A 21,954-nucleotide genomic window follows, 5' to 3' on the forward strand; every position below is an offset into this window, starting at 1 on the left:
AAGCACTGCTCAGCATGAGCAGCCTTATTCACACACACTGCCAGTGTTTTAGCATCATTACAGAATGCACAGCGCATGCAATCAAAACCAAATGTGCCGCAAGCGCATTGAAAATACATGTCAGAAATGACAAAGTGATTTGTCCAATTCGTTAAAAGTTTATATCAACAATTAGTTCATAAGAAGTCTGTTTGATTAAAAGCTGAATCCCACAGGCTGCGGAGCTCCTCAGGGGCTGATCTGGTGTATAAAAAAAAAATTACCTCACCCTAAACCTGTCAGCAAACCATTACAACCCACGCAGAAAAAAGAAGAAGAAGAAGAAGAAGAAGAAGAAAAATGCTAAAGCCATTGTAGCGAGAAGGTGTTGGCAGATGTAGTCTTAAGGAATGCTGTGACAGGGTTATTGTTGGACAAAGTTTGTGCAATGCAGAACTGTTTAAAAGAAAAAAACTTTACTCTTTGGGTTCTTATCAGCAAGCCTAATAGAATGAGATCGGGTAATATCTTGATGTGAAATCAGATAAGGAACGACCCCCCCAAACCCCTCTTAAAAACACAAGCAACTAGAGGTTACAGTCAAGAGAAGCAATGGCTCATGCAGAACAAGGAGCCAAGAAGAGGTTTGCAGCCCATCTGCAGGAACATGTATATTGCAGAAAGAATATACAGAAAGAAAGCAAGCAATGCAATACATGGCTAATAATCTATTGTGGAAAAATACAAGAAACAAAAATCATTCACCAATGCCAAAGCTTTGTGATGTACCACAAATAAAAAATTAAAAAATACTATAACAAAGAGCTTTTCAAATTAGAGTATGACAAACAATAAGCGCATCATCAAAGTTGTTCATATGACTCATACAATAGCTTAGTGAGGAACAGACTGAAATTTATGTTTTTTTTACTGATAATCTTCCCTCTGTCGTAGCTCTTAAATCTCATTTGCGTTCTTGTTCAGATATAGCTCAGAAATTGTATATATGGCAAAATATGTCAAACACATATATTATATATGATTATGTATATATATATATATATATATATATATATATATATATATATATATATATATATATATATATGTATATGTGTATATATATATATATATTCATTGTTATTATTTTATACACACACACACACACACACACACACACACCAATCAGCCACAACATTAAAACCACCTGCATAATATTGTGTAAATCCCCCTCGTGCTGCGCCAACCATGAGCAGCATTCTGTGCTGATATTCTTCTCAACACAATTGTACAGAGAGGTTATCTGAGTTACAGTAGAATTTGTCTGTTCAAGCCAGTCTGTCCATTCTCTGTTGACCTCTCTCATCAATAAGACATTTCCATCTGCTGAACTGCCACTTACAGGATGTTTTTTTGTTTTTGGCACCATTCAGAGTAAATTCTGGAGACTTATGTGTGTGAAAATCTCAGAAGATCAACAGTTACAGAAATACTCAAACTGGCTCATCTGACACCAACAATCATCCATGCAATTATCTAATCAGCCAATGCTGTAGCAGCAGTGAAGTGCATAAAATCATTCAGATGCGGGTCAGGAGCTTCAGTTAATGTTCACATCAACCATCAGAATGGAATGAACATTTTTATCTCAGTGATTTGGACCATAGCATGATTGTTGGTGCCAGATAAATTGGTTTGAGTATTTCTGTAACTGCTGATCTCCTGGGATTTTTTTCGCACTACAGTCTCTAGAATTGACTCAAAATTATGCTAAAAACAAAAAACATCCAGTGAGGGGCAGTTCTGTGGTGGGAAACCCCTTGTTGATGAGAGAGGTCAACAGAGAATGGCCAGACTGGTTCGAACTGACAAAGTCTACGATAAATCAGATAACCACTCTTTACAATTGTGGTGAGAAGAATATAATCTCAGAATGCTGCTGAGATGCAGGTTGTCACTGCACGAGGGGGACCTACACAATATTAGGCAGGTGGTTTTAATGTTGTGTCTGATTGGTGTATATATGTATATACTGGAAAAGAGGGGAAGGTTTTCAGTGAAGAACTGATATCATGATTTCCTACATTTATTTCACATTTTATTAATAGGCAGAGTAGTACCAAGAGACAGAGAAAATCAAGGGTAGAACAGACTTCTTATAAAAGTGATAGTTCATCCAAAAAGGAAAATTATTTTATCATTTACTCACCTAATGTTGTTCCAAACCCATATAACTTCCAGGGAACACCAAAACAAATCTTAGACAAAAAAGACTAAATGTTAGCCTCAGTTAATATATATATATATATATATATATATATATATATATATATATATATATATTTTTTTTTTTTTTTTGCCTAATGTTACTGCCTTTATGTATCCCTGTAAAAAGAAAGTCATACAGGTTTGGATCAACATGAGTATGAGTAAATTATAAAGAAATTTCATTTTTTTGGGTGAATTATTTCTTTAAATGTTAGTCTGTTGCTCAAAGCAATCATATGTCTTTAGAAGACTTGGAATATAGTTGTATGGGTTACTTTTACTTGAAAAAACTTGAAAACCAAAGGCTGCAGTCTAAAGAAATAATGACTCATGAAGAACAAGGAGTAAAAAAAAAATGTTTGCTGCCAAAACAAAATGAAAGCCAATGCAATGCCTGCTCTATAATCAAAACTTAAGAAACAAAAATCATTTAGCAATGCCAAAGGTTTGGTATATCCCACAAATGTTTTGACAAATATACTATAATAGAGACTGGGGTCTATTCAAATCTTTGGATTCAGCAAATTCCATGTACAATTTCCTGATGACCTGTCTGCACAGGAACACTCTTGTAATGGAGAAAACATGAGACTCATTTCAGCTGTGAGATGCCTGCAGAGTGGAGAATGCACTGCTTTACAGTGTCCGTTTGCCCATTCATACCTGGGGGCCAGTGAATAGAGCCCTCAGGTAAGCCTTGTTGAAACAAATCTAAGCTGCTAATGACACACTGTGAAAATATTCACAGTTCATTTAGCTTGATGACAACTGCAACCCTTGGTGCCCCCTGCACCACTGTTTTTTGTATTAGTTATACTTTTGTGTTATAATCTGCAACGAACGATGCTATGACAACAATAGTCATTTCAAACATGACATAATTCATGGGAAAACCAATAAATTGCCTTTTGTGAGATGCTATCTCATACTATTTTGCTCACTCGATAACAAAACAAAACAGAAAAAGATTCATTCATCATTTAGTGTAATTTGTTATGTTTACATTCTGCATTTATGGTGCTAATACTAATGCTAACATGCTAATAATAATGCTACTTGGCCATGTGCACTGATTAGCATCTGTTATTGCATTTTATAGACTTAATCTAAAACAAATCTCATGACATGGTCTTGGAAAATGTCTCTAGGTGAATAATCATATAGATGTAGTTATGTTCGCAGCAGCTTGGCAACTCTGTTCTTTAATGTGTTCATGTTGACGGATCTCAACTGAGTGGATAAACTGGACAAATGTTTTGGCAAAGGGGTCATGAAATGTCTATTTAATTTTAATATGTTCCTTGAGGTTCACTTATAATATTAGAAAAGTTTTTTTTTGCACAAAAAATTGTAATATATTTGTAAAACATGATAACCCTCATTCTCACCTTCACTCAGGAACTGTTTTGGTGCTGCTTCTCCTTTAAGACTTGACAGTAAACACCCACTGTTATGATTTGCTCTCTCCTGGCCATGTCACTGCTCACTGCTACTAAGGAAGTGATTAAGTAAAGTAGACATTGTTGTGTTGTTGTAGAGGTGGTCAGATGCAAATGTCTACCACGGTGTGACATCACAATGTGGAGGAAGTAGAGAATGAGTCGTTTTGGCAGCTTGGTTTCAACAAATGCTCTTTTCACAGTGAGGAGTTTTGAGTTCTGAAACTTACAGTATGTTTTTATAATACAATGAACTCTTATATGTCAAAAGATCAAGCAAAATGTTATTTCTCATGTCATGACCCATTTACCGGTAACAGCCAGTACAAAGTTTTCTTGAAAGATGGCTAGCAGTTTCAAAACACCACAACAACTCAAACCAGATTTAGTTTGAAATGATGTCACAACCATGCTTTCTTCAATTCCGACACCTTAAAGATAGACTAAAACATCTTTTGTGTTCCACACAAACAAAAAATAACAAATACAGCATATGTGTTTGGAAAAATTTTAAAGGTTAAATTAAATAATAGAATTTACATTTTGGGTTTAACTTATTCTTTAAAGGTATACTCTGTCAAAGGATAAATTAGCACCTTTCTTAAAGAATAATTTCACTTTGGTAAGTGGGTGCATCACACAACATTGTCCACTACTGAAGAACAAGGTGAGTGAAAGGGATTAGGTCTTGTTAGTTTATCGAAAAGCGAGCTGTGGTCACAGTACACTATAAGCTTTAAGACACCACATTGACATCTGCTCACTGCAACAAGCGCATTTTAGTCTCCAGACTCCTTTAATTTACAGTTCGAGTTTCCATCTTGGTTGAGTCTGTGAGCTGTTATCTTGTTGCTGTCCAAAACCAACAAGTATGCTGAAATGCAAATTGCATCTGGCACCAAGGCGCAGTAATTTGACGTAATTACTACAGCTTGATACCAGAGTACGCTACTGCTGCATGGCACGGATCCATCACAATAATCAGTAATTGCTCACCATTTTTGACGCAAAAAATACCGAAACACCCATTAGTCTGTTCTCCAGCAGCTTGATAATGCCACATTACAGAAAAATCCTTCACCAACTTTCATATTGTATGAACTCAACACCTGTAGGGCCCCAGCGTTTTCATCATCTGCTTGGAATAAATTGTAGTCATCATCATAACCATAATCACAGTAATAAAAAAGTCCTCATCCTCTTGCCAAATTACTGTGGCATTTGATTTACAGTAATTGAACGGGAGAAGAGGGGGAGCCGCTTTGCACTACAATGTCTTGAATAAAGTACAAACACACACACACACACACACACCTGTGTGGCTTACACCTGAGAAGGGCCAGGGCCCAGATCCCAATGTTATGCAGACATTCCCCAGGGCACACAATGACTAACATTGTGACATATACAATAAACCAGGTGTGGAGGGGTTATAAAGGGAAAAGAGATATTTTATTACATATTATATTTTGAGAGCATTACATGTTGAGAATGTAATTTTTTATGAAGTTTAGACATCTGAAGTGCCATTTCTGGATGTATTATATAATTACACTGTTAGGCAATGACAGGGACCCAATGATTGCAGTCAAGTCAATGTTCCAATTGTTTTAATAGACGTTGAAAGCAATAATACACAATGTAAAATGTTTCTTTCATTATATCTGCAATTATTATTTTTAACAGAAAAATTAAGGAACTTAGACAACAAAGCAAATGCAAACAAGATCTCTCGCTTGATTATCAAAAATTGAAGTATTTTCCCCCATTTATAATGGGAAATGTTTTTTTTTTTTTATGTAATACTAAGCTATGTACAGAAGAGACTAGATGCAATCTTTTGACCAATCATTTGTAACTGTATATACAAGGATGTAGCCCATAGCCCACACTGCTTTCAATCATAATCCAAATGGCACGTGTTTGAAATGCTTCATCAAACCCTGGCAAAAGTTGTGAAGTCTTTCATAGCTCGGCCATTAATCTGACTTACAATACTGGGTGGTAATAACGGAACAGTAATGTGCGAGAAATTCCATTCATTTAGATTGGCTGTTAGACAGATTTAACACTGCAGGACATTATTCTAAGAAGCATGAGAAATCTTCAAATAACATTTCCTTTAAAGAGACATATTAGTGTTAACTATATATTAGTAACAGATTTGGACTGGAGTGAGATCTCCAGGCTTTATGATTCACAGCTTTACAGAGTAGCAGCTCAATGAACATTCATGTCACAGTACAGGCTACTCTGTGGTTTCCTATGTAGGCGCACCATTTTTCTGGCTAGCCTGCATCTGTAATCTCCTCCTCGCTATTGCTTCCTGTTTCTTCCGGTCAATCTCAGCAGCCGAACATTTCACAGTTGCAGGAGATGAAATAAAAACTGCAAAACAACAAAAACAAAACATGTGGTGTTAAGCTTCTGTGCAATGTTAAAGGGGTGTAGTTCACCAAAAAATGACAATTCTCTCATCATTTACTCACCCTCATGCCATCCCAGATGTATATGACTTTCTTTTTTCTGTAGAACACAAATAATGAATATCTCTGCTCTTTTGGTCCATACAATGCAAGTGAATGGGTGCCAAACATTTTAAGCTCCATAAATGACATATATGTAATCTATATGACTCCAGTGGTTAAGTAAATGTCTTCAGAAACTATATGATAAGTGTGGGTGAGAAACAGATCACTTTTGCATTCTTCATCTTGTGCTTTTGGTTATTCACATTCTTCATGCATACTGCCCCCTACTGGACTGGGAGAAGAATTTCAAGCAAACATATTTAAAAAAAAAATATTAAATATTGATCTATTCCTCATCAACACCTATCATATCACTTCTGACAATATGGAATAAAACACTGGAGTCGTATGGATTACTTTTATGATGCCTTTATTTGCTTTTTGGAGTTTAAAAAATGTGGTATTCACTTGCATTGTCTGGACCTACAGAGCTGATATATTCTTCTAAAATTCATTATTTGTGTTCTGCAGAAGAAAGTCATACACTTCTGGGATGGCATGAGGGCGAGTAAATGATTAAACAATTTTCATTTTTGGGTGAACTATCCCTTTAATGAGAAATTTGAAACATTTAAAGCTCAAAAATATACATGTATTTTAGTTTACAACTATTAAAAGGAATATTTAATTCAAAAATGAAAAGCATTTACTCATTTTCATGTTGTTCTAAACCTATATGACTTTTTCAAATAACACAAAAAGAGATGTTGGGCAGAAGATCCGAGCTGCTCTTTTACATACAATGAGCCTCTTTTCATGAAATTTGTGAACAATTCTGTTCTGAGTTGGTATGAACAAAATGTACATTTTGAGAGAAGAGACTCAAAAACTCATGAAAACTTGAACTAATGAAAACAATGATTACGTGATAATTAAACATTAAAATGAAAATAACCTTAATAAGTGACACAAATTAATTTTTGTTTTCTTTTTTAACATATACTTAGGCTAATGAAATTACAAGTTTATCTGATGCTTGCATATATTTCTTCAAAGTAGTTTTTCCCAACTGTGCTTCATCATTTTATCTTGTTCTTCAAGCAGCAAATTATCATGACTAGTTTTACAATTTCTTCATTTGATAGGAGCTCTATAATTTAAGTTTCACTAATTCAGTATAGGCATTAATAAATTGCATTCAGGTGATAACGTATTGGTCTATATTAATGCTGTAAGCAGACACCACTGTGTCACTGTACTTAAAATTATGCGATTTGAACACTTCATTTTAAAACCCCTTTTAATGCTGTCCTGCATAAATGTTTAAAGCTTCCAATTCACATTTACTAGTGAGTCTGATATACCTTTCTTATATGGTGTTTTCATGGGCATGGATTATGATAATTGTGAATATGTGTGGACGTGCACCCTATTTACTAATGTTTGGAATTCACTTATACACCATTAACTAACACATCTGGGATGTACACTGCGTTCGTGAATCCAGTGGAACGTTTTCGGAAAGTTCCATTTTCAGGAAGGTCCCTATTGTAATTGCGAGTTCCATAGCCTTGTTTTGTTTTTGTTGATAAATAAGCATCATATCTTGTATCTTCCTCTTTTCATTGAGTACATAAGGGATATTACAATATTAATAATAATGTTAAATGATATTTGGCCTTTAGTTTTGGGTCGAAGACAGGGTTCTAAGCAAACCAACGGAAGAATATTTGTTTTATGGTGGAAAGAAAATATGAAGCGGTACAAGAAACTTGGAAGCTTATCAGACCAGTATGTGTGTATTGGCGTTAAATATCTGAACACAGACAGAGCACATTTTATAAAAAGGCAACTTTCACCACGTATTTTTCTAAATAATAACATTTGTTTATATATGTGCATTACACGTATGCCGTCAGTATTGGTTTCATTTTAATTTACAAGAACTTGATAACTTGTTTACTTTTTTTTTTTAAGACTACAAAATGACTTGAGAATGCCCATCCCTAGTAATTTACACTTCAATATCAGAGCTAATGTGCAACAGGTGCCACAACGAACATAGCTTACCTTTGTTGGCGAGCGTGGCAGAGTCAGATAGATGTCTTTTGAAAGTGAAATGGTGGGAATTAGAGGCTTTTCCCACTGTTATGCTTTTTGGCATAACGGTCTGTGAAGTGCCTCTGACAAAACCGAGACTGGGTGCGGATGCATTTTTTACTTCAGTCAATTTGTTTTGTGCCTGCCCATAATAGGAAGGAATGTAACTTTCCATTCCAGAGCTGGATCCTTTAGTAGTCGCTAAAACACCGTAGTTCTGTTTTAATCCAGAGCTGCCACTGGAACACGGTACTGAGTTAGAGCGGACAAACACATGTGGGGACTTGCTGTTAATGGCCATGGTTTCAGCATGAATGGTGTTCCTAGATGTTAAGCTTCTTGATTTGTCTAACTCTGCATAGTCCTTGCTGTGTCTTTGCTCCTCCTGACTGGCCGATATCCTCTCCACGTCATCGCAAGCTTGACAAAGGAGATCGTCGTCGTCATCATTCCAGAGGCCATCAGATTCAAACAGAGACTTCAGGTCCTCTTTTGAAACCCCGTCAAAAGTAGCAGTAGAAGTTTGACCAGAGGCTTCACAATCTTTGGGCGTTTTACCCTCGGACAATTGTGCCTGATGCTTCACTTGGTCCACAAGCGATGTCCTTAGCAGCTTCTCTGTAGTTTGATCCTGTGGCTTCAGCCTAAAAGTGCTCTGGGTAGACGTTTGGACTTCAGCATGTGTCCTAGTAAAGGTGCTGCTTTTGCTGGTGCTCTGTTGAATCTGTAAGCAGATGTCTCTGCCGTTAGATACAGAGGCGTTTGTCTTGGCCACAGATTTACATTTCCTGGAGCAAGACTTGAGCTGAGTGGCACAAGGTTTCTCAGCTCCATTCAAAGGCACTTGGTTCTGCGTCATCTCCAACACAAAAGAGTCATTGAGAAGGTCATCATTTTCCCAATCATCATCAAAGTCCACCTCGCTTGCTTTAGGTGCAGAAGCGTTCTTGAATGCTGCAGAACTTGACTGTCCAGCCAGGGCTGCAGGGTTGGTTCTGCCTTCTGGTGTGCAGTTTGCTGATGGTGGGCTTAGTCTCCCACTTAAGTGCTGAGTGGGTCCATCAAACAGTGCACGAAGCTCCTCTTCTTCAGTCATGATTGCAACAGATGCTGGTGTAATTTTTGTTGTTCCATCAATTTGTGACTTGTTGAGTTGATTTAAGTTTTCAATGCTCTTCTGCTGTTTCTCTTTGTCCTGACGAGTCATATTGATGTCAAACTGCTTGGCAAGTTTCATGAGGTCCTCAACGTTGCTCTGCCTAGAGGACAGAGATAACATTAATATATCTGATAACATTAATCAATCTGAAAATCTATCACATGAATCTATGATTCATATTTGATCTATTCAATGAACTAATCATGACACTGACTACTAACAGCCATGTAAATATCCGTGGCTTTGTCAATACAAACAAATATCAATATATAGCAATACCTTTTCTCACAATATTATGTCAATACTTTAGATCTAATCAATAGTGTTGTCAAAAGTACAGGTACTTTGGGATCCTTGCATCTTTTATATTTTTGTACTAGTGTTTCAGTACAGGTAGTACCGAGCTCAGACTTATTTCGGTACCCGCAAGCTGTCTGACTAACACACGAATGCTTCCAAATGCTCACACATTTATTTGCACATGTGTTCTGTGACTCCCATTATACTGAAAACTAATCAAATTAAAATTTTGTCCTAGAGTTGTCCTAGACTGATCATTAACCCGGCGAAAGGCTGCAATCCTAGTCTGCATTGAGATGCATGCTTTAAACGAATGTGTGAAGGTGACCGCTCATAGACCAGAAACTCGACAGACACTGAGAATCATTTGCGTTGTATGAGTTGACAGAGCAGAGCACTTATCCACTGTGAAGCATGTATTACATGTAGACTATATTTGTATATATTTAAATTACAGCATTTGCGCATTAACGATCACACTGGGATCACATATGAAGCAAACTATTTATCGATCTGAAGAAAAGAAGCTCCTGTTAAAACCACACAGCAAAATAAAAGCTCAGGCTAACATAAAACATGATTCAAAATAAAAGCTTGGCCCCTTAAATACAAGAAATTGCAACAGAAATATATTAACGGTGTAGAAAAATGTAATATTCACGGTAGTAATATTAATAATAGTAATGAATATTAATAATAAAAAATTAAGTTGTATATAACAAGCAAGAGTGCTTTCGTCCTGAATAAAATTAGTTAAAAATGCAATGGTATGTTGAAAAGTAATTGTTCTATTTTTTATTTGTAATTTTTTTTTTTTTTTTTTTAAATAAATTATTTGATTAGACACAATTTTGATGATGAAATTAAATAAAAGAAAACAAAAGAGATAAGAAAAAATTTCAGTAGGGCCCGGCTTAAAAATACTTAATGCATGCTCAATTGAGAAATACTTGCAGGAAACATACATTTAATTTATGATTTACATTGAAATGTAACTTTAAATAGGCTAAAGGAGCACATTACCATGATAGCACATTTTTGCTGTGGTATAGAAATTGGTATCGAAAACAGTGACATTTTTCACTGGTATCGGAACCAACAACTGAAATTTTGGTATCGTGACAACACGAATATTCAACTATTTGTGCTTTTATATGTCTAGCATTTCAATAAAAATTGTCTAAATAAGTGCAAACTCAGAGTGGCATTCCTCAGTGCAGTCAGAGACTCTTCTATGAGGAGTGAGAAAGACTGAAACTGAGCCCGTTTTTTTTAATGGCCGGGCAAAATTATAGATTTTCCACTTAATCACAATCTTCATTTGAACGATACCAATGTCGATTATTAAAAACCTACCATCGCTCTTTTATTCTATGCACAACATGCAGAAATTACTGGTATATGTGACTAAAAATGTCCGTGATTAGTCAATGGCTGGTAATTTTCCAGATTCAACTCACCAGTGATTAAGTAATAAATTGGTGAAGTCCAGAGATCCTTTCACTGTGTGTTGAGAGTAAAAGTTTGGTTTGACTACATTCCATGTAATGTCCAAAGATGAGATCCAAGTAATTCATTTGTTATTGAATAATGTATTTTACAGTCAGTTATTGATAAAAAAACAACAAAGCATATTCAGACACTGGGCTCATAGTGCCACAGCTTCAAACAGTAAAACAAGACAAACGTTAAGAATCTGCTTCCAGCTGTCCCCTCGACTTCTCGCAGCAGCCGCAGTTTCTTCTTGTTGTGTAAATATCTTTAATTTTTTATAATTAAACAGCGATCATTTTGGCGGTGTAAAAACTTTTAATTCGTCATGATTTCATTTGCAAATTTTCATATTTTATACAGTACTTAGAAAAAGTATTTGCCCACTTCCTGATTTCTTCTATTTTTGTGTATTTTTCATACTAAATTGTTTTAATTTTTAAACGAGATATAACATAAAACAAAGGCAACCTGAGTAAACACAAAATACAGTTTTCAAATATATATGTTTGAAATCTTTGCAAATTTATTAAAAATAAAAAACAACAAAATCACAAAATCATCTATTTCACTTTAGATTCTTCATTCATCCAAATCAATATAGGTTGAATTTGGTCAGCTTTATAATAATTAATTACATTTGGGAATTATAGTCCTCCAAGCCTTTTTAACAACATAAGAATTTTAAGACTTAAGGTTTCCTATTATCTCATAAATATTTAGAAAGTATTTTATTCCATTGTCTAAAAACACTTTTGATATACTAACTGGCAAATCTTGAAAAAGGAAAATAAACTTGGGGAGAATATTCATCTTTATACCCTCTATTCATTTTGTAATCAATAGCCTATATTTATTTGTAATAGTTTTGTATGATATATAAAGTTTTCAATTCAAAGAAACATAAAATCTTTTATATTTTAAAAACATTTAAGCTTTTAAAATGAATAAGCCTGTGTGTTCTTGTTGTGGGGCTACATGAATTCACTTACACATTGACATATCAGCTGATTTCTATATTTTATCACATTAAGAATGTGTCTGCAGCAGTCCTCTGTAGCTCTCATAGCAGCCGCTGTTTCTTCTTGTTGTGTAAATGTCTTTAATCACTTCAGAATTTTAGTTATCCCTTATACTGTGTAAATCATGTTTTAAGTCTTCATGATTTCTCTTGAGAAATATCTCGAGCAGTGTAAATGCATTTTATTTATTTTATATTTTTTTAAAACAATATCTTTTGCAGTTTAAATGAATTTAAATTCTTATTTTCATTATCATCCGCTTTAAGCAGAGAGTTCTCTCACGTGATTGGCTGTGCGCTGCAAACGTCACTCATTCATGTGCACGAGCTCGTAATCTAATCTTAAAGTCAGGATCGAAGCCTGAGTTGACAGAGAAAGCTGCATCATGGTACCAATTAAGCCTGATTGGATTGGTTTGAATTTGTCAACCTGAAACCCTGAATTTGTTCAGCAACCTTCAAGGTACCGGCCTCAGGTGTAAATTCTTCTTGTCTTACAACTTGCCTCTAAATGACCGGCAGTATTAAAATAGTAAGCATTTGATTAAACCTAAACTGTTCTGTTGTTTATTTCGCTATTTATTTTATATTTATTTATTTTAATGGTCAGCAATTGACTTAAACAGTACAGATGATTATTTATTATCTCAGTGTTTATTTCTAGAATTTGTTGACAATGTATAATAATAATGTCAAATATTCTTTGATAAAAATATTTAAGCAAGCAGACTTCCGAGTACCTTTGCATAGTCATATCGGTGCACAATCCACATAGAAAAGGTCTGTTTTCATTCCAGCTCAAAAATGAACTACATCGGCCACCATATCTGTAATCGGCATCGGTCTCAAAAATCCTGTATCAGTCGTGCTCTGGTATCAACACCAAGGTAACAGGGCTGGTATTGTACTGAAGCCAAAAATGTCTGTATGGTAGCAACCCTAATTGTAGTTTTCATTTGTATATGTCAAATCTCTAAGGCCTTACAAGTGTGTTGTGTGAGAATGTGTTTTCATCAACCGGTTACAAATCCAACAAAATCATACACGCCTATTGAATCAAGTTAAAACTGACTTTGTCAAAACTTCAAAAAGTACCAACAGCTCTTAACATATATATATATATATATATATCCATTTAAAATTACTTTATTAACATTAACAAACATTATTTAATTATTAACAGATGATTAAAACCACAGCGCTGCTCATATCCACCATTTAAAACTGCTGATCTGACGAAGCTGGAAGTGTGACGCCACAGTATAATCTAAAGTGTACCATCATACCGGACACACCTAATTTATACATAAACTGAAAGATGCTTCAAGTGATTTCAGCTGTTTGGCTAACTTCAACCACACACCCTCTCTCCAAAAACATCAGCAAACTTGAACATCACAACACAAAAGCAGGCAGAGCGCATTTCTGATTGGCTAGTTTTCCAACTGGCTAAGTAAGTGTTATTAAAAAACAGTCTTCAGGATGCCAGTGATTATAAGACATGTACCGTGCTGAGATTCTCCTGACTCGGGGCTGCCTGATCTCTGGGGTGCAGGGTACGGCACTGTCTCCAATCCACTGGAGCACTGAGTCCCCTTCTTTAGGCCTCTCAACCTTAAACATTGCATGATAGATTAAATTTACCATGAGACAGACACCATATGCTCATTATTTTCTTTATACGACACTAACCTTTGGTGCAATCCTATTGACAATTTCTGATATCTCAATTACTCTGCCATCTCCATTTCCTGTGAAGGGTTACAAATATACACTTTTAAATAAGTGACATTTATTTGTAGCAGAGCAGGGTCGTGTGAGTGTATACACAAAGTGCAGAAAAGTGTCAACTATTGGGTCATAGTTTCATACCATGTTAGATTCATTTGAGTGGATGTCTGTGGGCATTACAGCTGTACTTTTTACATGAGCAATGTAATAATATGGAGCAGGATGTGACTCAAACAAGTCGGCATGAGGAAGAAATTGTCATTAAAGATGTAATGCATAGTGGACCAAGTTTCAAATCAATAGTGAAAATAATCAACTTCATTTGCAACATATTAATTCACTGCATGATGTAATAACAGCCTCATAACGTTTTATGATGTTAATATATGCTATTTGTATAAACATGTATTATTATATTATTAGTATATAAATATATACTGCATTAATGTTATTGTTTTTTACTCTATATCCAGCGAAAATAACACCATTATCATACATGCACTTATTGTTATTTTAAATTATTGCTCATAACATGATGTAACATTTTGGTCATACCACCCAACTTTAATCTGTCGCATTTTTGGAATGAGATCAAAACAGAAAACGGTATACTTTTATAGTGATACTTGCCATTTACGCTTTGAGTGGGTGAGTTCGGATCCCAGATTATGTCTTGCAGGGGGGATTCAGTATCGTTGGGTGAATCTCCACTGTAACAACTGTTGTATCTGGTTCTTGGCCGCCGTTTTGGGGTTGTAAAAGCTGAGAATTAAGATGACAACAACATTATGGTTCTCATGAAACAAAGACTTCCCGATGACACTAAAAGCAGCATGGTAGAGCAGCCGTATTTCGCTGTACTTTGTTTGTTTTAAACGATCAGCGCCATTCTTATTCGTTAATTTTACACATGTATTACCTTTACGATAGTTGAATGACTTGTGATAAGAAGGAGACTGTGAGTCTTGGAGTCCGATCACACGTCTCTTTGTTTGCATTCTGTTCTGGGAAAGTTTGGACATTCTGCTGCGGCATTCTCTCGCCCCATCTGATTTGAGTCGCACACCGATGCTTCTCTTGTCGGTCATGGTTTATTTGATCTGACATGAACAGTACTGTTCCAGTATTCATAACTCGATCAATCTAGCACTAAACTTTTGCGATATTAAATTCAGTAAAAGTTTGATTCCTCAGGTCGGAATGCTCTCGCACATCGCCGCCATGTTTTTTGCACGTGTAAGTGAAGACGAGTTTCTGATTGGTTCATGGCATCTCGCGAGACTACAGCTGCTCGTGTTTTAATTTAAAGGGATAGTTTATCGAAAAATGAAAATTCTCTCATAATTTACATATCCTCATGCCATCCCAGATGTCTATGACTTTCATTCTTCTGCTGAACACAAACAGATTATTAGAAATATATTTACGCTGTTTGTCAATACAAGATTCGTCAAGCATTACATATCCACACCATCACATAAAACAGACAGAAAAAAGTTGTTTAGGTTTACCCAGGGTGCCATAAAAGCTAGAACTGCCACTGATTTAAGTTCATTTAACTTGGTGTTCATATATAACGAATTTAACTATATAACTTGATTTAAATAGATGCAAGTAAACTTAACTCAGGTTTGCTATTTAAATATAATTATTTCTACCATTGTAATTAATTTTAATTGACTCAGTTCCATTTTAGATCAAACATTAGCACTACTCAAATAAAGATCATAACTGATTTTAGGTCAGTTATTAAATAATTATCCACAGAAATGCATATATGACTGCACTTCAGTTGCACATGCATAAGGAGAACTGAGATAGTGTAAACAGGGTCCAACTTGACCAAATGGTCACTGATCAACCTAATGGTGACATAACACCAAATAACTATTTGCAACAAAACAACATAAATAATACTACAACAGAGTTGAAACCTCTATGAATTCTTAATAACAACTTTATAAATGCCTCCAGATGTTACCTTTGACCAAGGAAACATAATTAAATTATTCAAAGCATTGTGGGTATTCCACATTGCCTCAATTTTGTACACAACATTTTGAGTGATTTACACTTCAAATCTTAAGATAAATAATTTCATTGAACTTAAATATTTTAGTTAGGCACCCAAAACTTGACATTTCAAGTAATGACAACTTTAGGGTTTACGGTGTGTAGCACAAGTGAAACCTTGTATTTCATCTTCTATCAGTATCAGAATCACTCAGACAAGACTGAGTGATTCTGAACATTGTGTATTATTCTCCTTCCAGTATTTCTTGTACCTTGCTAACACCAATACATATTTCTGTTTATGGTAATCACATTATGAAACTTATTCCATTGTGGTAACATGCTTTTAAAACATATCTCTGTTGGTTGTGTCCCTTTCAGTGATCTCAGTAGAGCATTAATAAAGCCTTCTGGACAGAATTCAGACACTGAGCATGTGTATCCTACCACAAAAACCCACCACAAGAATACTTCACAGACATTTGCATTATAAACTGGTTACCGCACAACCTGAAGTGCTGATTTCTCTTTTACAGGCTGAATAACTGACAAGGACATATGACATACAATACACTGTTTTGGTATTTGAAACATTGTTCTCTAAATATGGAAAACAGCTGTTATTTAGACTTTGTATCTAAACAGCAACATGAATAGAATAGTTGTCCAGGAAAGCTTTGATATCTTGTATGCAGTGTTGGGTAAGTTACTCTAAAAAATTAATTAATAACAAACTACTAATTACATGGTAAATGGTCTGCACTTATATAGCGCCTTTTTAACCTTAGCGGTATTCAAAGTGCTTTACACTGTGACTCATTCACCTATTCACACACACATTCATACACCAATGACAGCAGAGCTGCAATGCAAGGTGCTAGCCTGCCATTGGGAGCAACTTGGGGTACAGTGTCTAGCCCAAGGACACTTCGGCATGTGGAGTCGTGTGGGCCCTCCATTGACCCTCCAACCCTGCGATTAGTGGACAACCCGCTCTACCACCTGAGCCACAGCCGCCCCTCCGTACATCTTCTAGATAGATAGATAGATAGATAGATAGATCACTGTTTGGGAACGTAAGATGATAAAAAGATGGTGCTGCAGATGACTGCTTCGGTGTGGAGCTCTCAAGCGTTTTTGATACTTTTGTTTGTTTGTCATGTTTTTGTCACTCTTTCCCAATCAGTTTCCCCAGGGATGAACTACTGAATATTCGGCAGAGCATACCTGATAATTTTTTGCTGGTGTTTGATTTATTCTGACGTTGTATTAGTCATCTTAGTTGGAGGCGCTGCGGTGCTCTACAAGCGATCCAAAAGATGCACAGAAGTGGGAAGCGAGCCGGCGTGCTTGTGAAGATTCGTCAACGCGGCTTTCCCTGATAGCACACAAACATTAGCCAGACGTCTATTTGATGTGTGTGGAAGACATATTTTTTAGGTTGTTTGCTCATCTGCAATACGTCTATAAGATATTTCCTCTTGGATGTCAATAAGACATTCAGCACATGTCTTTGAGACATTTATGATTTAGAATGTTTGTAAATCTGATCTTTTTAAGATGTTTAGCAGATGTTATTTAGATTGTGATGCTTTCCAGATGAAAAGATCTCCACTGCTGAGTATTCATCTGGTGAATGTCCACTCCTTAGTCAACAAAACGGACAAACTGCTTCTGCTCACACAAACAAATAAGGACTTTTCTAACTCCGCTGCTCTGTGTTTCACGGAAACCTGGCTGAGTGAAGCCATCCCGCATAACGTATTACATCGGACGGGCTTACAGCTGTTCATAGCGGATCGTATCAGGGTTATTGGGGAAACGAGAGGTGGTGGAACATGCCTTTACATCCATGAAAGTTGGTGTACAGATGTAACAGCGTTGAAGATGTTCTGTCTTAATTTAGAGGTGCTTTTCATTATCTGTAAGCCTCTCTACTCTTTTCCTCGTTTATTCTGTTGTTTATATGCCACCACAAGCATGCATGAATGCAGCGTTCCAACAGCTGGCTGATCACGTCACAGACACGTAGCAACAACACCCAGACTCTCTCATCATTATTCTGGAGATTTTAATAAAGCTAACCTCACCCATGAACTGCTAAAGTACAAACAACACATCACATGCACCACCAGGGAAAGAAATTTATTGGACCACTGGTGCTTCTCAGGGATGCGTTCTCTCCACTCCACTTCCTCCACTGCTCTTCTTCCTGTACATGAATGACTGCACTGCAAAAGACCCCACTGTCAAGCTCCTGAAGTTTGCAGATGACACCACGGTCATCGACCGCATACATGATGGTGACGAATCTGCATACCGATGGGAGGTTGATCAGGTGGCTGTCTGGTGTGGTCACAACAACCTTGCTAAACATGCTAAAACTAGTGGAGATGATAGAGGATATCAGGAGAAATCCACCCGCACCGTGCAGGAAGAATCACTCTGGACCCCACACACCCTGCCCACTGCCTCTTTGAACTGTTAAACTGCTACTGAGCACTAAGCGCCCGGACATCCAGGAACAAGAACAGTTTTTACCCTCAGGCCATTTTCCTCATGAACTATTAAACTGCCTCAAGACTCCCCCATAGTGCAATAATATAAATACATATCTCATGTAAATTCACATATTTAATTCAATAATTGTACATACCCCTACCTTGCACATACATTACCACTTGCACATATATGTATATGCCATTCTGTTATATATCTGTAACTCGGACACACACACACAAGATGAGACAGTCACAATGTAAGTCAAAAAACTGCTTTTATTGAAACAATAAAAGCAGGCAAAAGTACAAATGGGCAAATCCAGTGAAGAGTTGTCGAGGGAAGCGTAGGGTCAAAAGCCGGGGAATCAAAGAGAGTAAAGGGGGCAAATCCGGGAGAGTAGTCGAGGGGAGCGAGGGTCAAAGCCGGGGTAAACAGGATCGAGAGGCGGGTAAACTAACAAAGGGAGTAGACAGGGGTACTAGGGGAACGTGGAGCTGGCAAGCTAAGGGGGTAATCAAGAGGAGTTCAAGAGGTGAGCAAAACTAGACGAGACTAGCGGGGGCAAAGACACGGGAAACTAAATACAATAACCAACAACCGTGAGATGAAAGGGTAGTGATATATATAGGGGCAAGTGCAGGTGTAAACCATGACAGGTGATGAGACGAGTGCAGGTGAAACTAATGTGCAGGAGTGCAGATGACGCGAGTGCAGGTGGTCATAATGTTCTGGGGGATTGGAAACGCGTGAGAAACTCGAGGAAGGGAGATTGCCTACGAGCATGTGAGCGAGTAGGAGCAAAGTGGGCGTGAGGGCTCGAGCGAACAAAAAGAGCGTGCGAGCTCGAGGGGGCGGAACGAGCGTGGAAGCTCGAGGGGGCGGAGCGAGGGAGCGGGGTTCGTGACAATATCCTATTATTTGTATATCTATTTATACTCTTGCCTTCTTTTACATTCTGTCTCACTATAATGTTGTTATTTTTCCTATCATCAAAAAAATTCCTTGTGTACTTGAGAACACTTGGCAATAAAGCTCATTCTGATTCTGATTCTAATAATTAGCTACAACATTACACCATAATCTTGTGCATTGTTTTTAATGTAGTGTATATTTTTATGGATACTGTAAGTCTTTGAAAAGCACTAGATGGTGCCTGTATACTTTATAAGCAGTCTCTCTCTCTCTCTCTCTCTCTCTGTGTGTGTGTGTAATGTTGTGGAGGCTGCATACTGAGTGTGGTGCTGATATAGAAATGCTGTCCACTGCTGCTGGGCTCCCCTGCTGTAGTGATGTGAATGAGGGCCAGACGCTGCTGTCAGCACTCACAGCTGACACACACACCTCAAACTCTACCTGCTGAGAGCAACCACTAGTCAAAATAAAGGACATGTTCTTCTGTAATAAATGGACAAGAAAAGGCTGCTATGAAAGCAATAGAACTTGTAGTAGTAGTGTTTCGTGGACAAGTTCTGCTGTTTTTTATGCACTTTTACAAAATTATTTTTCATGTTACACAGCACGGATGTTGCGGCTTTAACCTGTTACAGTGTAAAGTGACTGATGATGAAGACTGATATTAAGTGAAATGACTGAAGCTATTCTATTATGTTATAATCACAAGGGAACAAAAGAAAAGTATCCACTGTTAATATAATAACCTGGAAAAATGTCCAGGTCATATTTCACTTAACTTACAAAAAAAGAAGAAAAAAATGAAAAGAAAAATGAATCGACCATTAAGCACATTTCCCCAAATTTTAACAAGAGTTGTGTTAAACTCTTTTAAAAAAGAGTTTTTGCTAAAAATGTACAATAAGGTTGTATTCGTTAACATTAGTTAAAAAACTTAGTTATCATCTAACAATGAACATACTTTTACAGCATTTTTAAATCTCGGTTAATGTTACTGTAATTTCAACATATACTTTCTTTTATGATAAAAGTCATATATGTTAACATTAGGAGAAAGATGTCTTGAGTTGTTCCTGGCAGGCTGCTCAGCCTACAGGCTCGGATTATGGTGGGGCGGGGATAGGACTTCTCCGCAAAAAAAACAAAGAATTTTTACAGACATATTTAAATAATCATAATAAATTATGACTGGTCATGTTTATTCTGTTGTTTCATGTTTTTTCATATCTTTTATTTTCAAGTTTAGTTCCTGTTTCATGTCATGTGCACCCTGGTCATGTGGTTCCTTTTTCCCTTCATGTGTCTTATTTCCATTGGCTCATTGTCTAATTACTTTGCTATTACTCTTGTCTTTTCATTGGTTTCATTAGTTAATTTAGTGTTGTTATCTTGTTTATAGTTTAGCCTTGTCATTGGTCATCTTTGGCATGTGTTCTGCTATGTCTTAGTATTTAAGCCCTCATATGTCCACTGTCAGGTAACTTTGTTGTTTTGATAAAGTCAAGTCAATCCATAGTCAAGTCATATCATGTCAAGTCTAGTTTTTGTCAAGTCTAGTTCATGTTTATGTTCACGTTTTTAGTTAGGGTTTTTTGGATTACACGTTTGATAAATAAACTGCACTTGGGTTCATCTTCACACCATCGTCATCGTCATTGCCAGCAGCATTGTTACAAGCTTATATATACTGTTTACTTTATAAAAATTTAAAATGATGTAGGCCTATACATCAAATACATTTTAACAGGGTTGATGATGTACTATATAATGACATGATAATTCATTTTGCGATTAGAATACGATATCCATATTAAGACATATATGGACAATGTTAATGTTCTGTCAAGTGCGTCATAAAATAAGCCTTCTTCAGCAAAGCCTGGAGGTGCGTTTGTTTAAAAGTCACAAAGCACCTCCATCACATGAAATGATAGCATTCCACAAAACTGTATAGTTAGACAAGGAAATAAAGGGCAAATATATATCTGAATATGAGGCTTCAAACTGAGTTTCTTTTTTTCTCCACTGTGTTTTCCATCGCCTTTCCTCCAAAAGCAGCAAAATGCCAAAGGCCCCTGAGGGAGAGCATTTGGCTTCTCAAGCTCTAGCCGCCCAGCTGCTCTGCTCTGTTCGCCTTCTTTATTTATCTGTTCCGCCTTGGTTGTTTAGACCCAATTAAGGAGCTAATTGTGGGGATCAGGGAGGATTGCATTGTTGTAAAAGTACAGAGCGCATGGATAATTGCAGCAGCTGCCAGGGTTTACAAACAGCCGGGCGGTTCCTTGGTTCTCTCTGAGGAGAGCGAGCTCTCTTCCTCCTTCTGATGTGGTAAAGAAAGCCAGGTGAGCGGCAAGTAGTTGCCTTGGTATGCATTCCGGGGCGTAACCGAATGGAAGCAGCAGAAATAATTACCACCACAGAGGGCTTCTTCTCTTGTCTTGGGCTCTCACACCCCTAGGCAGGCAAAACCTTGAGGATGACACCAAGCATGTGGTGGGATTCATGATATGGAAGGAGTCCAGGATTCAAATCCTCTGTCAGCTTTTACCTAAATGATCTCACACTTCT

The 21,954-nt window shown here is 36.8% G+C and overlaps 1 protein-coding gene across 1 annotated transcript; it reads right to left on the reverse strand.

Annotated features, from left to right (window-relative positions):
• Window positions 1–5,295: 5,295 nt before the first annotated feature.
• On the reverse strand, window positions 5,296–15,182 carry etaa1b (ETAA1 activator of ATR kinase b). Its single transcript, XM_052090330.1, has 6 exons — window positions 14,879–15,182; window positions 14,590–14,721; window positions 13,921–13,979; window positions 13,736–13,842; window positions 8,228–9,516; window positions 5,296–6,074 (listed from the first exon to the last, which is right to left on the reverse strand). The coding sequence occupies exons 1-6, from the start codon at window positions 15,045–15,047 to the stop codon at window positions 5,950–5,952; spliced, it is 1,881 nt and encodes a 626-aa protein (XP_051946290.1). The 5' UTR covers window positions 15,048–15,182; the 3' UTR covers window positions 5,296–5,949.
• Window positions 15,183–21,954: the final 6,772 nt, after the last annotated feature.

This window comes from Xyrauchen texanus, chromosome 24 (genome assembly GCF_025860055.1).
Source record: "Xyrauchen texanus isolate HMW12.3.18 chromosome 24, RBS_HiC_50CHRs, whole genome shotgun sequence".
Taxonomy (NCBI): domain Eukaryota; kingdom Metazoa; phylum Chordata; class Actinopteri; order Cypriniformes; family Catostomidae; genus Xyrauchen; species Xyrauchen texanus.